The sequence below is a fragment of the Planococcus citri genome, chromosome 4 (assembly GCF_950023065.1).
Source record: "Planococcus citri chromosome 4, ihPlaCitr1.1, whole genome shotgun sequence".
NCBI lineage: Eukaryota > Metazoa > Arthropoda > Insecta > Hemiptera > Pseudococcidae > Planococcus > Planococcus citri.
The window spans coordinates 41852236-41875950 of NC_088680.1; the positions used below are offsets into that span (position 1 = coordinate 41852236).

Below are 23715 nucleotides of genomic sequence, written 5' to 3' on the forward strand. Positions count from 1 at the left end.
TTTACAAAATGACTTTCACCTTGCCAACTCCATTTGATCAAATTTTGTAGAAATTTCAAGTTTCAAAAATCTACTGGAGGCTCCAAGAATTTTCAAAAAGTCGCTGGTGGCCACAAAATGACGCAGACCCACCAGCAGTCGACTGTCAGATTTTCACCCCTTTCATGTTCATCACTTCTTATTTGAAATAATGCATAGAAATATAATTTTGAAAAACAAATAATAATTGAGAAGGCCAAAATATTCTTATTTAAGCTCAAATAAATCGTCTACATGAATTTTCATTGTTCCGTCCATTTTGAGGGGGTACCCAAAAAATGTCACGTATTTATCTATTAATTTTGGTTCGAATTATATTTTACATTATCTCGTGCAATTTTATGTAATCTGCCCACCGTTGAGACGGGTTCTCACATCAATTTCCATATTTCAGTGGTCCAAAATATTACAATACTATTTGCAGTGTACTATTAACAGTCGTGGGGGGGGGGGGGTTGATAACCATCAACATTCCAAAAAAAATATATGAAACGAAAACTTTGAAAAATGAAATTGCAATTTTAAAAATAAATCTTGTGTTGAGGCTTTCAAATTTTCCAAAGTTACATTTCGTGTCATTTTTGAACCAATAATGAAGATGGAATTTTTTTTGAGACATTGGAATTGAAATTGTATCAATTGATTTTCACTTATGTAGGTAAGTATGAACTTTTTATCGAAGTTCATACTAAACGTCGTCGCTTGCTCTACGAGAAAGGACACCGATTCATGCTTATGATCTGCTACTGGTGTATTTGCATACTTATAGAAAAATATCGCGATAATTAATTCGTTTTCGGCGCTTCTTAATTGTACTTTGATATACGCTAGCATACGGTAATACATATAATTTACTGTATTTCCGGCGTATATTACATATTCGAACCATAAATTACAATTTATGCGTTTCCTGCGCAGATTAATGGGGTTTACCGGAGGCCGTCATAAATTTCGATTCCCGTCCCTTAGGGTCGCGAAGCGTATTAATGCCATTGTTGTTTTGTTACCGAATAACAAAGCGGTGCCGGAGGATTTGTTTTCAAAATGAATTAATTAATTTCAGTTCAGCGTGTGTATTTCGAACCGAGCTTCGCGCGGGTGTTTCATTAATGAAAAATATTAATTTGTCGAAATTATTGTTTTTTTTTTAAAACCTCTCTTTTGAATCACGATTTCGCGCGCGAGGAATCTGTGTATAGGGGTTTTACTCGTACGTCGCGTCAGGACGAGAGGGTCGAATTCTACCTACATTATACCTGCCTACCTAACATGGATTTTGTAATATGTATTTTATGCTGAAAGGTCGTGGTCGTTTCGATATTCGCTTTGTAATCTTTGGCTAGGTTTAATTGGTCTTGGCGTTTTGTAAAATTGCGCCTTAATGAAGCCAACTGTTCCAATTTCTATTTTCAAAGTTACCTATATCAAAGTTTAACCGTAAGTGGACTAAAAGATTTGATTCAACTGGGAACTTTATTGAAAATTTCTAATATTCTTAGAAAATCCAGCAGTGAAGGTTTATTGTGTGGTCGTAAATTAGGTGTAAATTATAGATGATTTATGGTGGGTAAAAAGACGTATACTGAAAACAGAGAGGTACCAAAAGTAATTTTGAGGGAGAAGGGATGAAATTGGTTGCAATCCCAACTGAAAATGCCCAAAATTTCCTACTAACAAGGAAACCTTTTAGTCATCCGTTTTGTTATTATTTTTTTTTATCGGAGCACGAAGACCCATGAGGCAGTTTCAGGTGACTTTCGACATAAATGAGAGAATAACTATTTTTGAGTCCAAATTTTTTCAAAAAAATACCCCTTACGCTTCGAAAAAAATATCAGAGCAGAAAAAAATTGGAGAAAATACTCGTATCTCATATTTTTAGAAAATTGCACCACACATGTTTCGAACAAAAGGTGAAACAATATTTTTTTGCCACTGTCAGGGCCTTTTTAATCGTCTGCGAAACCGATACAATAATATAGGTAGGTAATAGGTATGAAAGTTGAGAGTTAGATAGAGGAAAGAAAAACGGAGAGAAAACACCGCATCGAATATGTGTTCGGTGCGCATTTTCTTTTATCAAAAATTAAACGAATTACCTAGTTAATTTATGAAACGAATGCGACGTTATTGAGAACGATAAAAGGACTTCACGTTGATACCGATTTCCATTAATATGCGAAAGATCATTCTACAAGATATGAGATCCTTTCGTTTCGCATCGTTATACGAGAGTACAGCATCATAGATACCTACATTGTATATACACCGCAACGACCCATTGTTTAGAAAAATACACAGAGATACACACAGAGCAGAGCCAAGCATGGCTGCAAAACCATGTACCGTACACATCGTACTTAACATCACGACTACGACTACGACGACGACGTGCCATTTTTTTAATCCTTATAACTCGCAGCAATAGGAAAATTGCTTAATTTATACGCGCCATTTCGCTGTTGGTAATTTCACGCCATCAAATATCCGCACACCATGTTCGCCATTCTATTCTATATCTCGTATAATATAGCCCGAATACAAAACTGTGTAATTTTTTTTTCTCTCGCTATAATGCGTAAGTTTATATAAAGTACCACGTATGTAAACTACATTGTGTACAATATCGAACCAAATTCTCGCCATAGCTCGAGGTATTTTGGCGAATTTTCTCGTATAGAATAATATGTTACCCTGGTAAATAAACATTGTTGTTTAAATAGCCAAAAAAATTCATAGCTTCGTTACACGAGTCTAGAAAAATACCGCAATGGCGTATTCCGGAATCAAATTTTAATTCCGAACAGACTAGCTCAGTACTCGACAACTTATCGCTGGAAAGATTTGTTTAAAAAAAAAAAACAAAAACAAAACATGCGGAAAGAAAAAGACAAATCAAGTTTACTTCCACACTAAACATTTGAAAAACTTACAACGAGAATTGGAATAAAAAATTTCTCAACGAAAAGAGAATTATGAAATGGGGGAAAAAGTAAGAAAAATTACGCAATTAGTCGAACGACGAAGCTAAGGTTGCAAAAGCGACCTACGAATTACCCTGCATCGAGAGAAGACAAGACGACGTAAACTCCGATAATCCGATCTTGAAAACAATTTGACGACTTTGTGTGTTTTCGGATAAAGTACACGGAGCTTGTGAGAAAGTTTTCGAAAAGCTTTAACATTTTCCAGCCTTTGGATCACAAAACATCTCAACATCGCTGCGTAACACTCTCCTTCTCGCCCAGTGTTCGTTTAGTAGGGTGAAAAAACGGTAACCTACGTGAGTATAAGCTGCAAAATTGAAAAGCATACAGAATTCGGAAATAAACGAATTTTGCGTGGTGGAAATCTCGTACGAAGGAGGAAGAAAACTTATTTAATGAAGCATTTCTTCCTGCTTTGTTCGTTGTCAAATTATCAGTTATTGAGTATCGAAAATCTTGCTCGTGTGAGAAAAAAAATTAATTTTTACCATTATTATGAAAAAGGTTGAGGGGTAAAAAGTGCAGTAATTTCTTATCTGTTCCAATAATCATTCAGTTTAAAAAAAAAAAAATACAATGTACGTATACTTAATAGTATGTAAGTACTTAACTTACCTATCAACAAAAAAACGTCTTGAGGTAAGTATTCACCTCCAATTTGAACAACACAAAAAATTTTGGAAAGAGCACATGATTCGAAACGTTCATAATAATCAAAATTTTGGCTGCCTAAATTCATTTTTCGATTTTTGGTGAATTTTTGAAAATCCAGAATTGAGCTTTTTTGATGATTTACCTAGTATATACCTCCTGAACCAAATTTCACGGCCAAAAAGGCAGGCAGACGCTCTCTGGAAGCTATACTGAGGGTTAATGACCTCAAGAGACCAGACAGGCAGACAAACGATCATGAGAATTTGGACAGACGGGTCAATGACCTTAAAAAGCTAGTCAGACGGGTCTGTGTGTTCACGAAGTCAGATCGACTTTGAGAGACCAGAAAGACACGCAGACGATTATGAGACGCCAGAAAACTCTGATGGGTCAATGACCTTTAGAATTCAGACAGGTAGACAGACGACTTTGAGAGGCTAGACAGGCGAGCCAATGACCTTCAGAAGTCAGACAGGCAGACAAGCAGATCGACGACGACTTCAAGAAGCCACACTGATGGGTCAATGAGAGGCCAGACAGGTGGGTCAATGATTTTAAGGCGTCAGGAGAGCAGACAAGCGGGTCAATGACCTTAAGAAGCCAGACAGACAGACAACTTCGAGAAGCCACACTGATAGGTCAATGACCTTCAGGATTTAGACAGGCAAACATACGGGTCAATGATCTTAATAAGTCGGATGGGCAGGCATACAACCTTGAAATGTTGGACAGATTAGAAGATGGACGACCTTGGACAACCAGACAGGCACTCGAGCAACTTGAGACGACCATGAAAGGCTAGACAGGTAGGTCAGTGACCTTGAAATGCCAGTCAGATGGGTCAATGACCTTAATAGGTCAGACATGTGAACTGATAGATGACCATGATAAGCAGGACAGACCGGTCAATGGCCCCAAGAGGCCAGACAGGAATACTAACGATTTTGATACGTTAGGCAGTCTGGCCAATGACCTTGAGATGTCAGACAGGTCAATGACCTTGAAAACCCGAAAACGTCTGCAGACAGATGACTTTAGGAAGTCATACTGGCGGGTCAATGACCTTAAGAAGCCTGTCAGATGGGTCAATGACCTCAATAATTTTTTTAAGCAAGTAGATGACTTTGGGGTATTAGACAGGTAGACAGACAGACAGAGAGACAACCTTGAAAGGCCAATACTGACGACCTTGAGAGGCCAGACAGGTGGGTCAATGACCTTATGAAGTCAGATAAGCAGACAGACAGCCTCTGGAAGCCATTTCTACTGATGAGTCAATAACCTTAAGAAATCTGACAGCTACACATATAGACCTTTAAAGGCCAAACACACGGGTCAATGACCTTAACTTGCCAGACAGGCACTCGGGCAAATTCTAGAGGTCAGATAGGGAGAAGGAGAATCATGAGAGGTCAGACAGGTAGATCAGTTGCCTTGAGACGCCGCGTTACACTGCGTGCTGGTGCCCTACTCACTTAATTTAGCCCTTTTGAAAAAAAAATCAAAAATAATGTGGCGCTGATTTCCAATTTTAACTTATTTTTTTATATTTAGCTTTCTGCGACTGATTCTACTTTTTTTCAATAGGCTGCTAACTTGCCCCAGGGTCATTCCACGTCAATTCCACCAAAAAGTGGTAGGTGGGTTTGGCGATTTTTTTGAAATTTTTCCCGTGGAAAGACCTTTCGAAGGGATGACCAATGACGCTAATCGCAGCCCTCTAGCCCATTTTTAACGGCAGCCAGGGGTTGTCAAAGTTTTCAGTGAACCTAAAATAATGGAACTTTTTCCCATAGTTAGGGGGTTTGAAAGGCATTTTGGTGATATCATAAAAATCAGTGTTGCCACTTTTTTTCGTATGAAAAATTGGCTTGAAAAGTTTCAAAACGTAGTTTTCATTTCGTTTCGACTCTCAGAAATTCTGAAAAAAATATATTATGAACAACTTTTCATGCTGAACAACATATTAAAAAATTGGGATGGCATTATGTCGTAAAGTCGTTTTAAAAAATTGAAAGTTGGTGAAAACAAATGCGATTTTTTGATTTAAAACGTGAAAAAAAGTTTTGACTGGCGAAGTTAACCCATTTGACCTCCTATTTTTACGTATCCGTTGAAAAACTTGGAAAACCCCTTTCACTCGATGAAATGAACTTATCACAAAAAAATGGTCAAAAATGGGTCCCCACGGAGTTGGGGAGAAATGCCCCTAATGACAGTCCACTTTCAAAGCCTTACGATTTATTTATTTGATCTCGTTTTCTTCATGGATTAATTAAAAACACAAATCTATTGTACAAATACATATATTTTTTAACTAAAAAAGACATTTACCTATTTACAAAATACTTTTTTACTATACATTTTTATCCAAACAGCCTTTTAGTGCAATTAAATAACTGATCTAGTATTTCACGTTTCTCTTGTTCGTACCTCTTTTGAACCATTATTGCAAGGTTCTCGATTTGGTTGAAAGTTCATTTGCACATCAACAAGAGTTGATCCACGACTCTCGGGTAAAAGGAAATACACTATCGCGGCTAGAACGAGCGAATTTATCGCCAACACCACGTACATATCGTAAAGATAAAAATACTTGGTGATGAAATAATACGTTTGGTAGGAAATTAAAGTAGAAACAGCTTGACTTACAATAGTGACAGATCCTCCGAATCCTTTGACAGCTTGAGGAAAAAGCTCGGTTTTAATAGTGCTGTTGATCGGCTGTACCATACCGTTGAAAAAAATCAAATACAAAACGTTTCCTAGCAAGAATAACCCATTGAAAATCTCGCTTTGATTTTTACTATGGATGTAGTTGACCAACGCGGAAAACGAGTTCGAATAAGTTATAGCGATTGCTCCAAAAATGATGATGGCTCGGCGAGGAAACTTTTCTATGTAGAACGCGGTGAATACGTTGATTAGAAGTATGATAATTTGCATAATTAAAGGGTAATATTTCTTCGGTACGAATTCATTAGCTGGATATATGGTAGTGACGTAAGTGGTAATTAAACTTCTACCAGTTCCAGTGGTAAAAAACTTTATCAAGATGGCTGTGAGTATCGGTCCTCGGGTGCTTTTCAGTTTGAGGAAAGTCAGCCAGTTGAGTTGATCTCGGCGTGCGTTTTCATTCTCGATGTATTTTTTCAGATCTTCAAATTCGGAATCTATTTCATCGACTGGGCATCCTCGTCGTAATATTTCCAATTTTTCTCTGGCTTGATCGAATTTCGATGTCGAGATCAAAAAATTAGGCGTTTCTGATACCATGACCATCGAAAGAAGGCTTAGAAACGATAACAGTGTTACGATCCAAGCGAGTATTTTGTAAGAGGAAAAAATCACGCTGATTACGGCTGGTAATATTACTCCGATCGTTAAGAATATTTGGGATACGCTGCTTAGCTGGCCTCGTATGGCTGGAGAGGCAGTCTCACCTATGGCGATCGAATATGCTTCTTGGGTCAATGCCTGGCCTGCTCCGAGTGCGAATCTGAAATCGAATGTATTATTTGAGTGCTGAGATGTTTTGATAATAGGTATTTATTTTAATTCGAGATTACGAAGGCAAATTTATTGTTTTGGGATAATGCCTGGAGTTAGATGGTTTGATGAAAAGGATGTCTATGCGTGGTCTTTTAAATATTTTTGCGAAAGATACAAAGTCAATCTTCCTCTTCAATTCCCCTAGGTTTTATTGCTTTCCTCCATTTTTGAAGTCCAAATTATAATAAAAAAATTCAACCATTGAGATGTCTAGCAGAAATTGATTAAAAAGTAAATTTTTTGAATTAAACAATGTTTTTTTTTTTTACATCAGGGACCATAAATTTTCCGAAGTTTTTGATCTCGTTTCGCGCAGACCAATTTGAATACCACTAAGGAAAAATAATTTGAAAAATTCAACACTTTTTAAAAAGTAGTAGACGTTACTGGTCAATTTCAGAGGAATTTTTTTTCATTCGTTGATTTTTTTAGCATGGGAAATTGGTGGACAAACTAGTTGTAACTTTTATGATTTCTACATCCCCCCTCCTCAAATAGTCCTTCCCTACGACATTCCTGCTCAAGCCTTTTTGGATATTTTTTGAATATAATCTAAAAAATTTCCAATTTTTAATTTTTTGAAAAATAAAAAAATGTTGGAAAAATTGAGAAAAATTGAAAACTGCAAAGGATTTTTTTTTGTAAATTTTTGGTAAACCATTTTTTAAAACTTAATACAATTTCGGAAAACTGTTTGTCTTAAATTTGTGGCTTTTCAAGGCATTTAAATAGCAATTTTGGAGCAATGAGCCATCGATACTAAGTTTGAAAAAATAAAATAAACTAATGAAAGGATCCAATGGTTAGTGTCACAAGATCAAGAATCAGCATAAATATAGTTAGGTGCTCATTCATAATTATCTGAATGAAAAACAATGCAATATCTCGAGTGCCTTGACCTTATCCTATTCATTGTCACCTTCAATGAGAATCAAAAATGCTTTGGTGGAGATTTCTTTCCCAAGTATTGATAAAGCACGTCTGTCGTCTAGGTATTTATTACCACGAATAGGTAGGCACTTAATAGGGCATAGTCATAACATGACTGTTTCATTAGTCTCATTGTGTGATTTTTATTTATTCTTCTTGCCGATGAATTAATTTTGGCGTGGTTTAAAAGTGTTGTCTCATTAAATGATTGCAATGGTGATTAAATTAATCCACACCGAGTTACAAAAAACGAATTTAAATACATGTAAGTGCTCATGGAAAGAATCAAAACAATGCATTATTAGATAATGGGTTGGTCAAAAAAAAAAATCTAAAAACCCGCAAAGAAAAAGATAAACCACATGACAAAATTTCAAAAGTTGGATACTATTTTTTTATTTTGGTTTATTTTTCATTTTGAAAACATCAAAATTTCATCAAATCAAGCAGAAAGTTGAGATTTGTGGTTTCGAATAATTTTGAATTTTCTTGTAAACTCTTTGATTTCAAAATTTCCAAAAAAAATCTCATAAAAAGGGGTTACCTAAATGAAATTTCTGATGGGTTCAAAGTCAATCAAGTATAGATATTCTACAACATGGCAAAATTATTTTGATTTTATTTCTCAAATTTTATCTTTTCTCGAGCCACTTAAATTAGATAAGAATTTTCCATCTCTAAAAAACAAATCTGAGGTTAAAATACCTACATGTTTATGTATGTAAATTCGAAAAAAAATTTAAAAGTCATTTTCAAGACTCCAGGAATTTTCCTAAATCAAAATCCAACTTGCTTCTACCTTACTGAATACTGATGCTTACTGTCCCACGTAAATCGCAATTAGCGAAGTACTTGACGAAAGTCCCAACCAGGAAAAGAAATTCAGAAACGCGACCCCAATTATAACTTTCTTTCTTCCATATTTGTCCACAACTAATCCTCCTGGAATTGCAAATACAAGTTTTCCGAGTTGGCTGAGGGACGCAATCAGGTCACATTGGGAAAATGTAGCGTGTACTTCGTCTCCGTGCATTAGAAAATAAATAGCATTCGGGAGCCATCCGATGGCACAACCCATCATCAGCACGTTCATATTAACTGCAAATTCGAAAGTAAATGGCGTTAGGGGATTACATTAAAAATTTATTTATAGTATGTATTCGCGAGTCTGATTCTCTTTTCAACTCTATAGAATTTTTCTTAAAGTTGAAGCAACTTTGGTTGTATAAAATAATGTTTCTACAGGGTGCATGGAAAAAATCGAATACATTTTACTCCATTGTGAAAAGTTCTCGCGTTGGAGAAAAAAATTGTCAACATTGATTGAAATATTGATTATTTACAATAGGTATTTATTCAATTCTGACAACTTACGTATTTTTCAAACACAAAAATATTAATTACCTGGCGCTTAATATCACGTTTCCTTTCAAAATTTAGACCAAATTGACACTTACTAACGTGCAAAAATTGAAAAAAAGTGAACTAACCTGGAAATAAAGTTATCAGCTGTCTTCTTATTGCTTCCTTAGGAACTTTCCGCATATTATTATTATTATTATTTTATTTTTTTCACCAACAACACACGTACCTACCACTTTACTGTTGAATGTAGCTGCAATACTGCAATTAGTAATTTCGTTTTCTGTTTTATCGAAGGTTAATTGTCATTTTACGACTTTTCGATTATTTCGAAATTATAACAGACGCGTAGGTAATTTATATCACGGAGAAACAAATCTGGTGAATTTTACGCGGGTTTCCCGGTAATTGCGCTACTAGTTCGTCTTCTGACATATTTTATCGATAAGAATTATCAATACGGTATCGATAAACACCCACGTATCGATATTTTATGCGGATATGAGAACATTGTTTCGTACAGGCAATATCACGTAATCGCATACGCGTGTCTCAAGTATGCAGAAAATTTTTTCTTGGTACTAGATGTAAGCTGACCACAAAGTGCAGGTAGTTTTATTTTGCTTTATTTATTTTCAAATTTTGGCAAATTCAGGTTCCCAGCTTAATAATATTAGTGGCTGTCTCTTGAATGATGTAGCGTTTTTTGGAGGCCGAAGGGAAGGAGAAGAGGATGTGGCCTGCGTAGTTCAAGATGAAATCATATAGTTTTTTGGAAGCTGAGAATTTGTTGCAAAAATTCATCGAAGAGAGAAGAGGCATTGTGAGACTGAAAAATTTTGAAATAAAAAAAAGGAAAAAAATTGGAACAGGTTTTATTTGTTTTGTCTCCTTTTGTATTTATATAAGCAATTATTGAGGTTTGTTTCGACTTTTTATTTTTTTAAAAAAATGTTTCGCAGTAAATGTTTTTTTGGAAGTTTTAAAATAAAATACCTACCTGCTTAATTTCTATTCAATTTCAAGTTTATTTTTACTATTTTTCAATAAATTTCATCTATAAATTCCATCAATTTACGAAGAGTAATTTTTTATTTTATTGTAAGGTTAATATTACTAGTTCAAAGCGCTGAAAAAATTGTTTGATAATCAATAGAGTAAGAAAAAAATTCAATAAATGATGCTAAAACTCGATCATGTTTCTCAATTTTAAGTATCAGACTATAATTTCTTGTTAATTTTTGAACTCAGGAACTGATATATTTTTGGAAAATAATTCGTCCCTATTAAAGATAAGAGGATGATCATTGATCATGCAAATACAAATTTTCCTGCACGAACCAAAAAATAAAAAATAAAAATGAACACCGGTTTGATTTTGTTTTGATATAAGTAAATGATAGTGCTGATCCGTTTTTGACAATGAGACCGTACCCCCTTCTCCCTTCCAATGCATTTTTACATTTTCTACTACTCTCAAAATACAGCACTGTAGTCCTCATGATAAGGTGTCAAAAAAATCATTACAAAATATAGCTTGAGTTTGAAAAAAAAAAACAAATCTTATTATCTACCTACCATTTTTTCTACATTCTTTTCGCAGAATCCGAAGTTTTTTTCCAAAAACTGATTTCTTATGGTAATGAAAATTTTTTAATTATGTAGAAAAATGGATTAAAAAAAACTGAGGTACAATCCAACGAAAAAAATGAACAGGATAAAAATGGTAAAACATAAAATACGTGGAATGTTTTTTTTTATTTATTTTTTGAGCAGAATTAGACAAGTTTAACTCATCTGTTGTAGGTAGCTATGTGATTAAAAAATTGAAATTTTTCCTCAACTTTTTCAAGAGAGTAAAAAAATCGAATAGGTATTGTGAAGAGCAAAGAGTCTGATGATTATAAGGTACAAAGTAAATTATTAAGTAAGTACCCACAATATAGAATTCCCACTGCGTTGTCAAGTGTGTCCGTTTTTTTAAAAAAATCAGGGTTTGTTTTTAAAATATTTTTGAGCAAAAAAAATTACAAAACAACGTATCATTGAACGACTTTTTCTTGAATCTTGAACATGGGTTAGCCAATATGAACTCAAATTTGGCCTCTATCCGAAATTTTTCGAAGCTTTTTTTTGAAAAAAAAAACTTAAGACCAACTCTCAAGTCTCCAACAATAAATTAGCTTAGCTTTTCAAAATAAGGAAAATGTACCTTCAGTGTTTTTTTTATCTTGAGAAGGCATTTGATAAAGCATAAATTCTTCAAAATTTTCATAATATTGGTGTAAGAGGACATCTAGCTTACTTCGTTCAGAAATTCTTCACAAATCGTACTTTCAGAATGAGACAAAACAACACTTACTCAGACTATTTTGAAATAGAAAATTGAGTACCTCAAGGTTTTGTTCTAATGTACGTACAGTTTTATTCATACGTATCATTGATGACAGTTCTAATGTTATTTCACGGTCTATTTCCTTGAGAATATTTGCAGATGACATAAATATCTCCTTTCGTTCAAATAATATTCAACTTGCTCTGCAAGTTATTCAAGAAGCACAAATCACTCTAATTTTGAATTTTTTTCCAGATCAGAAAAAATGTAAGAAAATATCCCAAATGTTGTACTCGTATTTGAACCATTTCGTCAATAATATTATCGATAATTATATCAATTTTCAACATTTTTTTTTTGGTTTTGTGATTTTTGTTTTTTCCTGTTTTTTTTTTACTTCTCTATCTATTTATTATTTTTATTTTTTCATTTTAGTTTTTTCTCCAATTGAAGGAAAATACTTCAGAATCTTGAATTTTTTTTTCAAAATGCTACATACAGACCTAATAATTTTTTTTTCATCTTTCAAACCAATGTTTACTTTAATTTTTAAATTTAAAAAAAAATGTTTTACCCATCTATTGTTATTTTATTTTTTTAATTATTATTTAAGGGGTGGGATGTTCGTTCTCACCCTTCCACGACTTCTTTTCGTTGCTTCTGGAAATTCCATCAAATATTAACTTTACGAATTACCAAAATAGCTCCTCTAAAGATCTGAAATGGATCAGTAATCTACCTGATTTTTACCACCTATCTTCATTTCTATACTCATGCAATTATGTTACTAATATGCTTTCGAAGGTTTAATGTGTAACCATCCAGCTAATTTTTAATTTTTCTTTTTGTTGCAGGTAAGTTTCTGGAATACATATACTGTGATAAAGATTTTCCATTACGTAAGTACATAATATCATTGTCTAAAGCTGTGAATTTTATGAAATAAAATGAGGAGTAGAATTTAGGAGATGAACGAAATCTTAAGTAGGTACCTAATTCTTTGCAAAAGTTGACAATTTTGGATTTGAAAAAAATGAGGAGAGGGAGGAGTGCAAAAATATTTTTCAGATTAAAAAAACATGAAGGCATATAAATAATGAATGCGATGGGCCCAAATTTTCGCGAATAATGGAACGAGGGGTGTCGAAGGTTGCTGTTTTTATGAGCTATGCAATATAGTATGTGTTAGGTATGTGCATTTTGCATACACATTGGTAATTATTCAAACAAATATAACGCCTAACTAAAATCACATCTCAACATAAGCCTACCAAAATAATCAGAAATAAATTCACTAATAAAAGTTACGCTTCTGTGACGTTATATCAATTAAAAAATCCCTCTCGTCAAATCGTACGAGTACCTACACAAGTACACATCAATGTATGTATTTGTATGTACGTAGCCTGAGTAGGTAACACGTAAGGTACATGTATGCACATGCAGAACGGTATGCAGTATGCACATTACATTTTATACAGTAAATCCAAACATGGCATAATTTACTTGATGTAGCCGACAACGTGACGTGTACATTTGCCTTCGTACTAATAAGTATGCAAATTTTTCACACGAGTTGATAAAATTGCATAATTAACGCCGTATTTCGCGATCGCAACCGATTACTAAATGCCTGTTGTCGTGTGCGAACGAACGACACTTGCAGTGCATACAGAAAGTAAAGGATTTTGTTTGTTTTTTTTTTTCGTTCTGCTCCCCTGTGTGGTACCATTTTCAAGTGCTAATAAAATCGCATAATTAACGCGATAAGTGCGCCGAGATGTATATCGTTTTACCGATGTAAATCATACGTACGTTAATTAAAATATTACGCATGGATGATTGCTATACTACATAGGTCTACGTATTGCATAGTTCGGTGTACTATCTTGCATTTGAACGTATTTCTGGATAAACATACACGCTGAGTTACCGACAAAGGTGTCTGCACGGTGAAGAATATGTTCAAATTAGGTTATAAGGGCTCTTCTTCTCGTATAAGTAAACGAAAAATGTATGCACTTGCACTTGTACCTTTGAAGGGTGTTTCAGTCATGTATATAGTTTACTGCTTTCCATTTTAGTGGCATTGCAGATTTTCAGTTGTTCCAGACTGAAATTTTTATGCAGTATTCTTATACAAGGGAGGTATCCTGACCGGCAGAATTCTTTTTGAATCGGACGAAGTTGAATTGAAAGATTTCAAAGTATATTAGCAGCTAAAATTCAGGAATTTGAATGCATTTCTCGATTTAAGAAGCCACAATTCTATTTTTAGCTGCCTAAATCAATTTTTACCTTGTTTGAAAAAATTTAAAAATTCTGGAGAAATCGAAGATCTCGCTTGAAGGCTCCAGAATGACCAAAAATAGCGAGAAATTCAGTTTGGAATAATTATTGTCACTTTCAGTTCTGAAAAATTTTCCAAAAAATTGAAAAATTAGTCCATACAGCTGAAACAGTCCCATTCAAACCGGAGTTGAACGCCTCGAGAGGTTCCCTTGTTGGTCTCGATCATTTTCAAAAGATTTGAAAATTCATCCCCATTTAATTCCAAAATTATAGAAACGATTGAAGTACATTTCCTCTAATTTCTACTTCAAATAAAATACGAACTCGGTTCGTTCCGTAAACATAAAAAGTTTAAAGTTGAATGGCCAATTTCCTTGAATTTTAGCGTAGGCAAACTTTCCAACATTTGTGTACTTTGAACTAGCAACTTATTAAATTCGAAGGCTGCGAACTGCGACTGAAACACACGGAATGTTGACGAATAGAATTTTCTATTAAACCCATTGGAAAAACATCAGGAATATGGAAACTTTGACAAAAACTACTTTGCGTAAATGTTTACGAAAATTACAAAACTATGTTTTCCTGTTTTCAGTTTCGTCGTACGTGAAATTCTGTAAAAACTTTGTCAATCAAAAATGCAACAACATAGTTACACTATGTGTCCTACACAGAGTCGTGGACGTTAAACTACAACGTACGAGGAAAAAGGTATACCTACGTGTACGAAGGAAGGAATATTAAATATTTGCAAAAATTACACGAGACCGTACGGTTTCCTCGCCTTTTTGCCATTCGTCATACTAAAGTCAACATCTTTGTAAACACGTACACGAAAACGTATCAAAAGTTAATCAATATCGTCGTAGGCCTAATAAGTCGTTGCGTTAGAAAATATGACGGATTGTCGCCGGCGCATTTGTTTGCCTTTACTACTCATACGCTCGTAGTATTGTTCGTTTAAGCCAAAAAAAAAGGCCTTCAGTTAGGTATACTTTTTCCTCCTTTTTTTGTTTCGTGAAACGTGTATAGGGTGTTTTTTTTTTTATTCAAACGTACAAATATATGAGCTTTGTATGTACATTACAACATATGTATGCTAGATTCATTTGAGCCTGCATAACTGTCTTTTTTTCGCTTTCATGTCCTCTTATAGGTACACACTACGATTACCCTACCTAATTATCTATGATCAAAGTAATTCCTCAAGTATTCTGTGCTCTTAAAATGTTTACTTCTTTTTGTATTCATTATGTGCTTGAACCTCTCGCACTGAATAACTAAAAGCTATAGAGGTTTAGGGGCATTCTTCGGTAGCATTTTTGAATCTACTTAAAACCAAGGAGCAAGTAGCAAAAACTTAATTGAATTTTGCTTTCACAATAAGAAACCTTAATGGTGTACGTTTTCGTATAAAAAGGAAACGCGATGTCAGTTTTATAACGAGATGACGTATTTCGACAATAAATGTGACTTATGAACTTTGTATTTGCGAGCAGGTTTTATGTGTTTCGTTTATGAAACTTAATGTGGTACCTACACATTTTTATTTTAAACATTGTGACGTTTGTCATTACCTTTATACAACGTTGAAAGTTTCGCAATGCTCAGCTAATGTGGATGTGGCTTCTTTGCAGCGGGATACAAATTTTGAAAAATACGTCTCGAGTTTGTCGTAATCGAATACGTGGCTTAGATTTATAAGTAGATGAGCTTTTACGACGATTTTTCTCCCTTTTGTTGCGAAGAAAATGGACGTTTGAATTAAATTTTTCTTTGGGAGATTCTATTTTTTTTTAATGGTGTTTTGAATTGAATAAATCTTTATTTAAGGACGCCTTAGAATCTAGGCCTTTTAGCGTCCACAGTTTGTTCACAAATTTTTTTTACATATAATAATAATATAGTGGCTCAAAAGAGCAAAATGTATAAACCACCAATAGACAATCAGATACCTATTAAATAAGTAGGCGAATAAACAATTAATAAATGAAAAAGATAACAAAAGTAAAAAGAAGAACAATTCACAAACCAATAACATTGAAAATAATAAATAGATAAATAAATAAATGAATAAATAAAGTTTCATTAAATAAGGTCATAAATTTCAATATGTCTTAAGAAGGTGAAAAATTTTTGACAAATATCTTCATCATCTGTATGAATGTCTTCATAAGTAAGCCCCCTTAAAATCTGCTCTCTGTTTTCCTCATATTTGGAACAGCAATTTATCAAGTGCATGATGGTGATTGGCACTCCACAAGGGTCACATTGTTCTAGTTTCTTATCTTTGAAAAGTGGAGAGTGGGTGTAGGCAGAATGTCCGATTCGTAATCTAGTTAGTACTACTTCTTCTCTCCTACTTTTTCTGTATGTTGTAGTTTTTACGTTAGAACATAGCTTCATTTTCTGCACTTGATATTTTATGGCATTTGTGTCACCATGATCTATGTATAAACTAGCAAGAAGATCTCTGCAACGACAGCCAATGGGGCGATAAGTAGTGTACTTTTCTTCCAGTGGAGAGTGAAACATTTTGTAAAAATTTGGGTGTTTTGGAGAATTTTTCACTTTCAGGTACCACTTTAACATAAGCTGATCTCTCCTTTGTGATAATGGAAGTATTCCAGTCTCTTCAAAAAGTTTAGTTATTGGACTGGTACAAAAAGCTCCAGAGCAGAGTCGAAGTGCTTGATTTTGCACTGAGTTCAGTTTATTCAGATCAGTCTTTGAAGCAGTGCTGTATATTATTGCTCCATAATCGAAGATAGATTGCACATGACTTGAATAAATATGTAGCATGGATTTTCGATCAGCTCCCCACTTTGTGCCACTGATTTTTTTAAGTAAATTCAATGAGATTGTGCTTTTTTTCTTTGTATGCTGAAGGTGGATTTTCCAGGTCAACTGTTGATCGAAGTGCAGCCCAAGAAACTTGTGAGTAGTTACATTTTGAATTTGTTGACCATATAATGTGATGTTGATGGGAGGAGGAGAATTCTGCTTCCGATGGAAATTTATCAGCTTTGTTTTATCTGGAGAAAATTGCAAACCTTTACTACTGGCCCACTTTTCAAGCTCATTTATGGTTTTTTGAAGAATTTTTTCGATGTAGGCTAGAGATGAGCTCCGAATATACATGGCTAGGTCATCAGCAAAGAGGGAGTAGCATACTGGTTTTTTGATTTGAGCTTGTATATCAAATAATGTTGCCAGGAACAGAGGAGGGCTTATGACAGCACCTTGTGGAGTACCTATTTCTTGAACATGGCTGGTAGACAGATAACCATTCAACCTGACTTTGAAAGTTCTATTCTGTAGAAAGTCCTCTGCAAATAATGGTAAATTTCCATTCAAATTCAAAGCCTGTAAAGCTTTCATTATTGGTTTTTTTGATATGCGATCGAATGCCTTCTCAAAATCAAAGAAAACACAGACTATGTACTGCTTTTGAGTGAATCCATCAAGTATTTCTTGCTGAAGTTTGATGAGCTGATCAATGGTTGAATGATTTTTACGAAAACCACTTTGGTTGGGGTCTACCTTGTTATTGGCTTCTAAATAATTCATTAAACGTTGGGTGACCATTTTTTCCATTGTTTTACACAGCACACTGGTAAGAGCTATTGGACGATAGTTATTTGGCTCTTGAGGAGTTTTTCCAGGCTTTAGGATAGGTACAACGATGGCCTCCTTCCAAGAGTTGGGAATGCAGTGAGTTTTCCAGATGTTGTTGTATAACTTCAGCACTTGTGTCAGATTTTCATAGTCCATGTTTTTCAACATTTGAATGTGTACCAAGTCAGGACCTGGAGCTGAATTTTTTGTGTGTTTTATTGCTCTTTTGAGTTCTTGCATTGTAAAAGGAGCATTGTAGGTTTCATGTGACACGCCAGTGTCAAAGTTATAATTGCCTGTGCACTGTTGAGAGGTGAACTGCAGAGGGAGCTTACTTGTGGAAGTGTTCTCAGAAAAACTTTCTGCTAGAATTTCAACAATTTCTGCCGATGAATGCTCAATTTTTCCACAGCTGGTTTTCATGGCATTTATTTGGAGGTGATTTCCTTTTCCTGATATTTTTCGGATCTTATGCCAGAAAGCTCTTGCTGGAGTGTTGCTATTTATTGACGTGAGGAAAGAGTACCATGAGTTTCGTTTACACTCTCTGACAATTCTTCTTGCATGTGCCCTTGCTTTTTTATAGGCTAATAAATTTTCCAAGGTGGGATACTTTTTATAAAAAGCAAACGAACGATTTTTATGCTTGATTATATTTGCACAGTTTTCATTCCACCATGGAACACATTTTCTTTTTGGTACTTTACTAGTCATGGGAATGCATTGATGAGATGTGTGAATGATGTGTTGAGTAATTTGGGTGCATTCTATGTTAATATCCTCCGAGTGTGGTAGATCACATAGATTGAGTGTATCTTGGTATAAATCCCAATCTGCCTGCTGAATTTTCCATGTTGGTGAGATTTCTGTAGGTTGGCAGGTGTTCATGTGCACAGTGATCATTTGAGGGAAGTGATCACTCTGATAAGCACTTTCAGCTATATTCCAAGATAATAGATGGGCTGCAGAAGAGTGACATATTGACAGATCTATAGCTGAGAAGGAGCCATTGAATGAGTTGAATCTGGTAGGTTCTCCTGTATTTAATAGGCAGTCTGTATTTCTAAGTAGGTACTGTTCAATAACATGCCCTCTTGTATCAAGTTTTGCAGATCCCCAAATAGGATTATGAGCATTGAAATCGCCAGTTATGATATAAGGAGCAGGTAATTGAGATGCTATTTGTTCTAACACATCAAGAGTAACAGTATCATTGTGATGAAGATAAATTGAGCATACTGTTAGATAGGTTTCATTTTCCAAATAAACTTGAGTTGCAACAGATTGAATAGGCGTTTGTAGATTGATAATCTTGGAGTAGTTTGAATTACGGACAGCAACCAATACACCACCCTTTAAATTTCCAGGCACATTTATTTCTTTACGGTAGATTGTATAATTTCTGATAGCGAAGTTTTGTCTTCGTGTTCGTTTGAATTATTATAGTTTCTCTAAACTTATTTGAAATGAAGAAGACAATTTAGTAAATAAGTATTGATATCTGATTTGGTTTTTCAATATTATTGACAATCTCTCATATGTAAAATTGTAAATATTGGTCATTTTTCCGTTATGAATTGCTGATCTTTGGCAAATTACAGGTAATATATTTAGCTAATTACTGGTAATTTTCAAAAAATTGAGTAATTTTGGTAAATTACTGGTAATCTTTGGTAAATTAAAAACCCTTGCTAAATTTAAAACTTTTGGTAAATTTGGTAATTTTTTGAAAAATTTACTCTTTTTTTTGGCAAATTTGAAATAAAGTCTTTGGTAAATTTGGTAATCTTATTAAATTTTTGGTAATTTTTAATAAATATTTTAATTTTTGGTATACATATTTTTAGTAGATAAATTTAATAACTTTTAGTAAATTTAATAATTTTTAATAAATTTGGTATTTTTTGGTAAATTTAGTAAATTTTGGTAGATATGGTAATTTTGGTGATTTTTGGTAATTTTGATCATTTTTGGTAATTTTGGTAATTTTTGGTAAATTTGGTATTTTTTAATAATTTTTGTAATTTTTGGTAAATTTGGTAATTTTTGATAAATTTGGCGACTTTTGGCTGATTTAGTAATTTTTGGTAATTTTAGTCTTTTTTGGTAAATAAATTATTTAATTATGAAAAGTTGGCCTGGTAATTTTGTTGAATTATTGGTCTTGGTCATTTTGGTGGTTGGTGGATTATTGGCCATTCTGGTAAATAACTAGTAATCTTAGTAACTTGGTGTTGGTGGTAAATTTTTAATTTTAGTACATTTCTTGTAATTTTGGGTAAAGGTAACTTTTGATAAATTTGGAAATTTTTAGTAATTTCAGTCTTTTTTGGTAAATTAATGGTAATTTTGATAAATTATTGGTAATTTTGGTAAACTATTGTAATTTTGGTAGATTGTTGGTAATTTTGGTAAGTTATTGGTAATTTTGGTAAAGTAGTGGTAAAATTAAATTTGGTAAATTTCTTGTATTTTTTGTAAGTTGGTGGTAGTTTTGGTAAACTTACTGGTAATTTCTAATAAATGTGGTAATTTAATAATTTTTGGTAAATTTGGCGATTTTGGTAGTATTTTTGGTAAGTTATCACGTTATCAGTAATTTTTGTAAATTAGCGGTAAATTTCTTGTAATTTTGGTAAATTATCTTGTAATGTTGCTGAATATGGATAGTCTTGGTAAGTTATTGGTAATCTTTGGTAAATTGGTCATTTTTGGTCAACTTGGTAAATTGATAGTAATTTTGAGTGGTAAATTTAAAATTTGGTAAGCTATTTTATAAGTTTGGTTATAATTATTTGTGATTCTACTAAATTGGTGGTAACTGGTAATCCTGGTAAATTACTATTAATCTTAGGTAAATTGGCAATTTTTGGTAAATTTGGTAATTTTGGTTAATTACTGTTAACTTTTGGTGAATTAAATTTTGTAATTTTGGTAAATTATTGGTAATTAGTCCTATTAGTAATTTTGGTAAATTAGCGGGAAACTTCAAATTTGGTAAATTTTTTGTAATTTTGGTAAATTAGGTACTTTGTGATTCTGCTCAATAGGTGGTAACTAGTAATCCTGGTAAATTACTGGTAATCTTTGGTAAATTTGGTAATTTTAGTTAATTACTGTCAATTTTTGGTAAATTAAATTTGGTGATTTTGGCGAGAATTATTGATAATTTTAATATGTCTGGTAGTTTTGGAAAATTACGGGTAGTTTTTGGTTAATTACTGGGAATTTGGTAAACTTCTGTTAATTTTTGGAGCTATTGAAGTTTGATAGTACTTTTTAGTGAATTATCGGTGATTTTATATTACCTATGCTTACGTATAAATACCGATAACTTTCAATGGATTACTTACGTTCATAAAACTTCAACAATTTTCGGCGGTATTTTTGAATTAAAAAAAAAAAAAAAATCTCGTGCCTATAGTTATAGTTTGCAGTATCCGTTTGAAACACACACAATTTCTGGAGAGAAATCAAAAACCCAACTCAGTGTTGGGTATAAATATACCCAAAAACCGAGTTCAAATTAAACCAAGCACCGGTGAAAAAGTTGATAACGTGGTAGAAAGTATTTTAATCTGATTCTTTAAGCTTCAGTTACAAGCTCGCGGCTAGAAGTAGAAAGAAATACTCGGGTAAGATTATCGCGTATAATCCGAACCAGCTTAATGATTCGTTTCATTATGACTCTTTTAAGCATTTAGATGAGACTGCGACGTAAACACCTTATTCAAACGTTATAAGAAAAATCACCCATTAAAATTCAACCAGTCCACGTGCCAAATAAAATGCAAACTTGATGAAAATTTCATACCAGTATTTCTTGAACGCAGCGATGAGTGGCCGAGTGGGGTATGTATGGAGGCGGGTATTGTACCTAGCTAGACTTTCTACCTTATTTGTTTCACCAAAAGAAAACTCGACTTAATTGAGCTTTTCTTTAGCAAAATAATTTTCGATTGTTTTGTACTTTTGAAGAGGTTACTCGTAAAACGTTAATTTTATAGGAAGCCTTTTATGAAAAAGAAAAACTCCAACCTCGATAAATGTTTACTATTTCGGCGCCGGTCCGTTTTTGAATTACTCGCATTGTTAATTTTGATTAAACACCAGGCCTACGTAAGTTCTCTACAATGTCAACATAATACACGGTGAACTTTTGAACTTGCTGTAGTAAATGTACTTTAGTAAACCCTGTTGTTGGTAGTCTTTTTCCAAGTTATAAATTTTTTTTCCACCTGGTTCACGTAGTTTCTTTTTTTTTTCGTATACAGTGGCAGTAGTTTCGGGACATTTTAAAAATTACCCAGGGTCTTAAACTTCTTTATACTTAGCTGCTTTTAATAATATAGTTTTCATGTAGATGTTGCTGCAACTTTTTTTTACCCGCTTGTATTTTTTTTTATATAGATAAACTTAAATTACGTTATCAGCTAATTAACTTAATACAATTTCACTGGTTCCCATTTTACTTCTCTCTGTGTAATATTACTTTAAACTAACGACCAGAATGATAATAATGGTAATAATGTTAGCGACATCGTTCTAATTACGCTTAAGGGTATTCAACGAATTGTTTCTCGAGTTTGCAAAATGCATAGCGAATCGTCAACGGTATATAAAGACTCTTTTTCTTTAAAAGCACGCGGCACTTCACACTAATACCAAATTATGGCTTAAAGCGTGCTTTCTGATTTAACAAATCGATTCGACCTGCTTGCTGTAGTAGTACACCAGTCGAGATACTTGAATAATATATTCAACCGAGATGGAATTTGTTGTCGTGTTCATTCCAATGTAACCTTGGCGCTTTCAAATTGTTGTCTAAATTTAGAATATACCTATCTAAATTTAGACCCAATCAATACCAGTTGGAAAATTCCTTTTTTCCATGATAAAGTTATACCTACACATAGGCATAAAATACTCGTACATGGGTAGGTGCTTATTCTGCTATTTCATTTCGCTGAAAAAAAAAACTACCCACGCATAGCAAAATTTTCATTCAAAAGGATTTGTATAATGTAGAGAAAGAAACTGGAAAAAACTCTCTAGAGGATGGAAAAGTTGAGAAATTTCAATAAAATTATCCGCTGCATTGTACGAAATCTGTGGAAATTTGTACTTAAACGTGATCTTTTTTCTAGTTCTTTCTCTTTTCTTTTCCAAGTTACCTGCGTAGGTACCTACATCAATTTCAAAAACCTTCCATTCTCGATGAAGAAAAATTATACATTTTTAATGCGAAGTAAATTTTTAAAATTTCAAAAATTTTATAGAGACAGGCGTGGTTGCTAACTTATTGTTTTTTTCACTAGGTGTAGGTACCTAATTCAATCGAATCTGCTCGCTGGTTGAATTTGAAAACAGTGTTGACTTTTGGGCATTGTGATTGATGTGGTATGGGTGTGAGATTCAAACTTCAATCAGGATTCGTTCAACTGTTCTCGAAATAATCAAATTTGAACGATTTAATAACGTACCTACCTATTCAACGTCCTATTGTGTTGTTATTGCATAACGATGGAATCAATGTTGATCAATAAGAAAGTTACCTGTGCCTTCAGAATTTTGATGCTGCTCAGGCCTGTATCCAAGATTTTCTACAGAGGAAGTGGGGGGGGGGGGGGGTGAGGCAACAAAAATCACAGGAAAGAAAATTGGCCAAACGAAGTGAGGGCAAAAGCATTGGGAATTTATTGCGGAAAAATTCAATTTGGCCCGAGCGAAGCAAGTACGAAAACTTTCGAAAATTTGTTATGCAAGAAGCGAAAGGAAATTATTTTAATCTGAAGATTTTTTTGGCCGGTGGGGGGTGATTGTAGGTACCTTTATTCTCCCTCCCCCCTAAATCCGGCTATGATGCTGCTAATTCAATGAGTATGAGTTGAAAATTTTCAATTTTTCCAAAATTTGAATGAAACACCATACCATGCTTTAAAATGC

At 33.8% G+C, this 23715-nt stretch overlaps 2 protein-coding genes across 4 annotated transcripts in view; one reads left to right on the forward strand and one right to left on the reverse strand.

The window, feature by feature from the left end:
• Positions 1-23715, forward strand: part of Hs3st-A (Heparan sulfate 3-O sulfotransferase-A) — a 130729-nt gene that overhangs the window by 9831 nt on the left and 97183 nt on the right. The window lies entirely within an intron of this gene.
• Positions 5969-9932, reverse strand: LOC135843866 (uncharacterized). 2 transcript variants are annotated; one of them, XM_065361903.1, is made up of 3 exons: positions 9653-9932; positions 8984-9260; positions 5969-7179 (listed from the first exon to the last, which is right to left on the reverse strand). In XM_065361903.1, exons 1-3 carry the CDS (start codon positions 9705-9707, stop codon positions 6093-6095), a joined length of 1419 nt encoding a protein of 472 aa, XP_065217975.1. In that variant the 5' UTR covers positions 9708-9932; the 3' UTR covers positions 5969-6092. The 2 variants fall into 2 exon arrangements, with proteins under 2 accessions (XP_065217975.1, XP_065217976.1); XM_065361904.1 differs by lacking the exon at positions 9653-9932 and adding an exon at positions 9567-9629.

What these genes read in the sequence shown, in the direction of transcription:
- LOC135843866 (XM_065361903.1), bottom strand. Translation starts at nt 9,707, where the DNA reads ATGCGGAAAGTTCCTAAGGAAGCAATAAGAAGACAGCTGATAACTTTA. An exon ending in GCTGATAACTTTATTTCCAG is followed by an intron (nt 9,261 to 9,652) that starts GTTAGTTCACTT and finishes TCGAATTTGCAG; the next exon opens with TTAATATGAACGTGCTGATG. An exon ending in ATTGCGATTTACGTGGGACA is followed by an intron (nt 7,180 to 8,983) that starts GTAAGCATCAGT and finishes ATTCGATTTCAG; the next exon opens with ATTCGCACTCGGAGCAGGCC.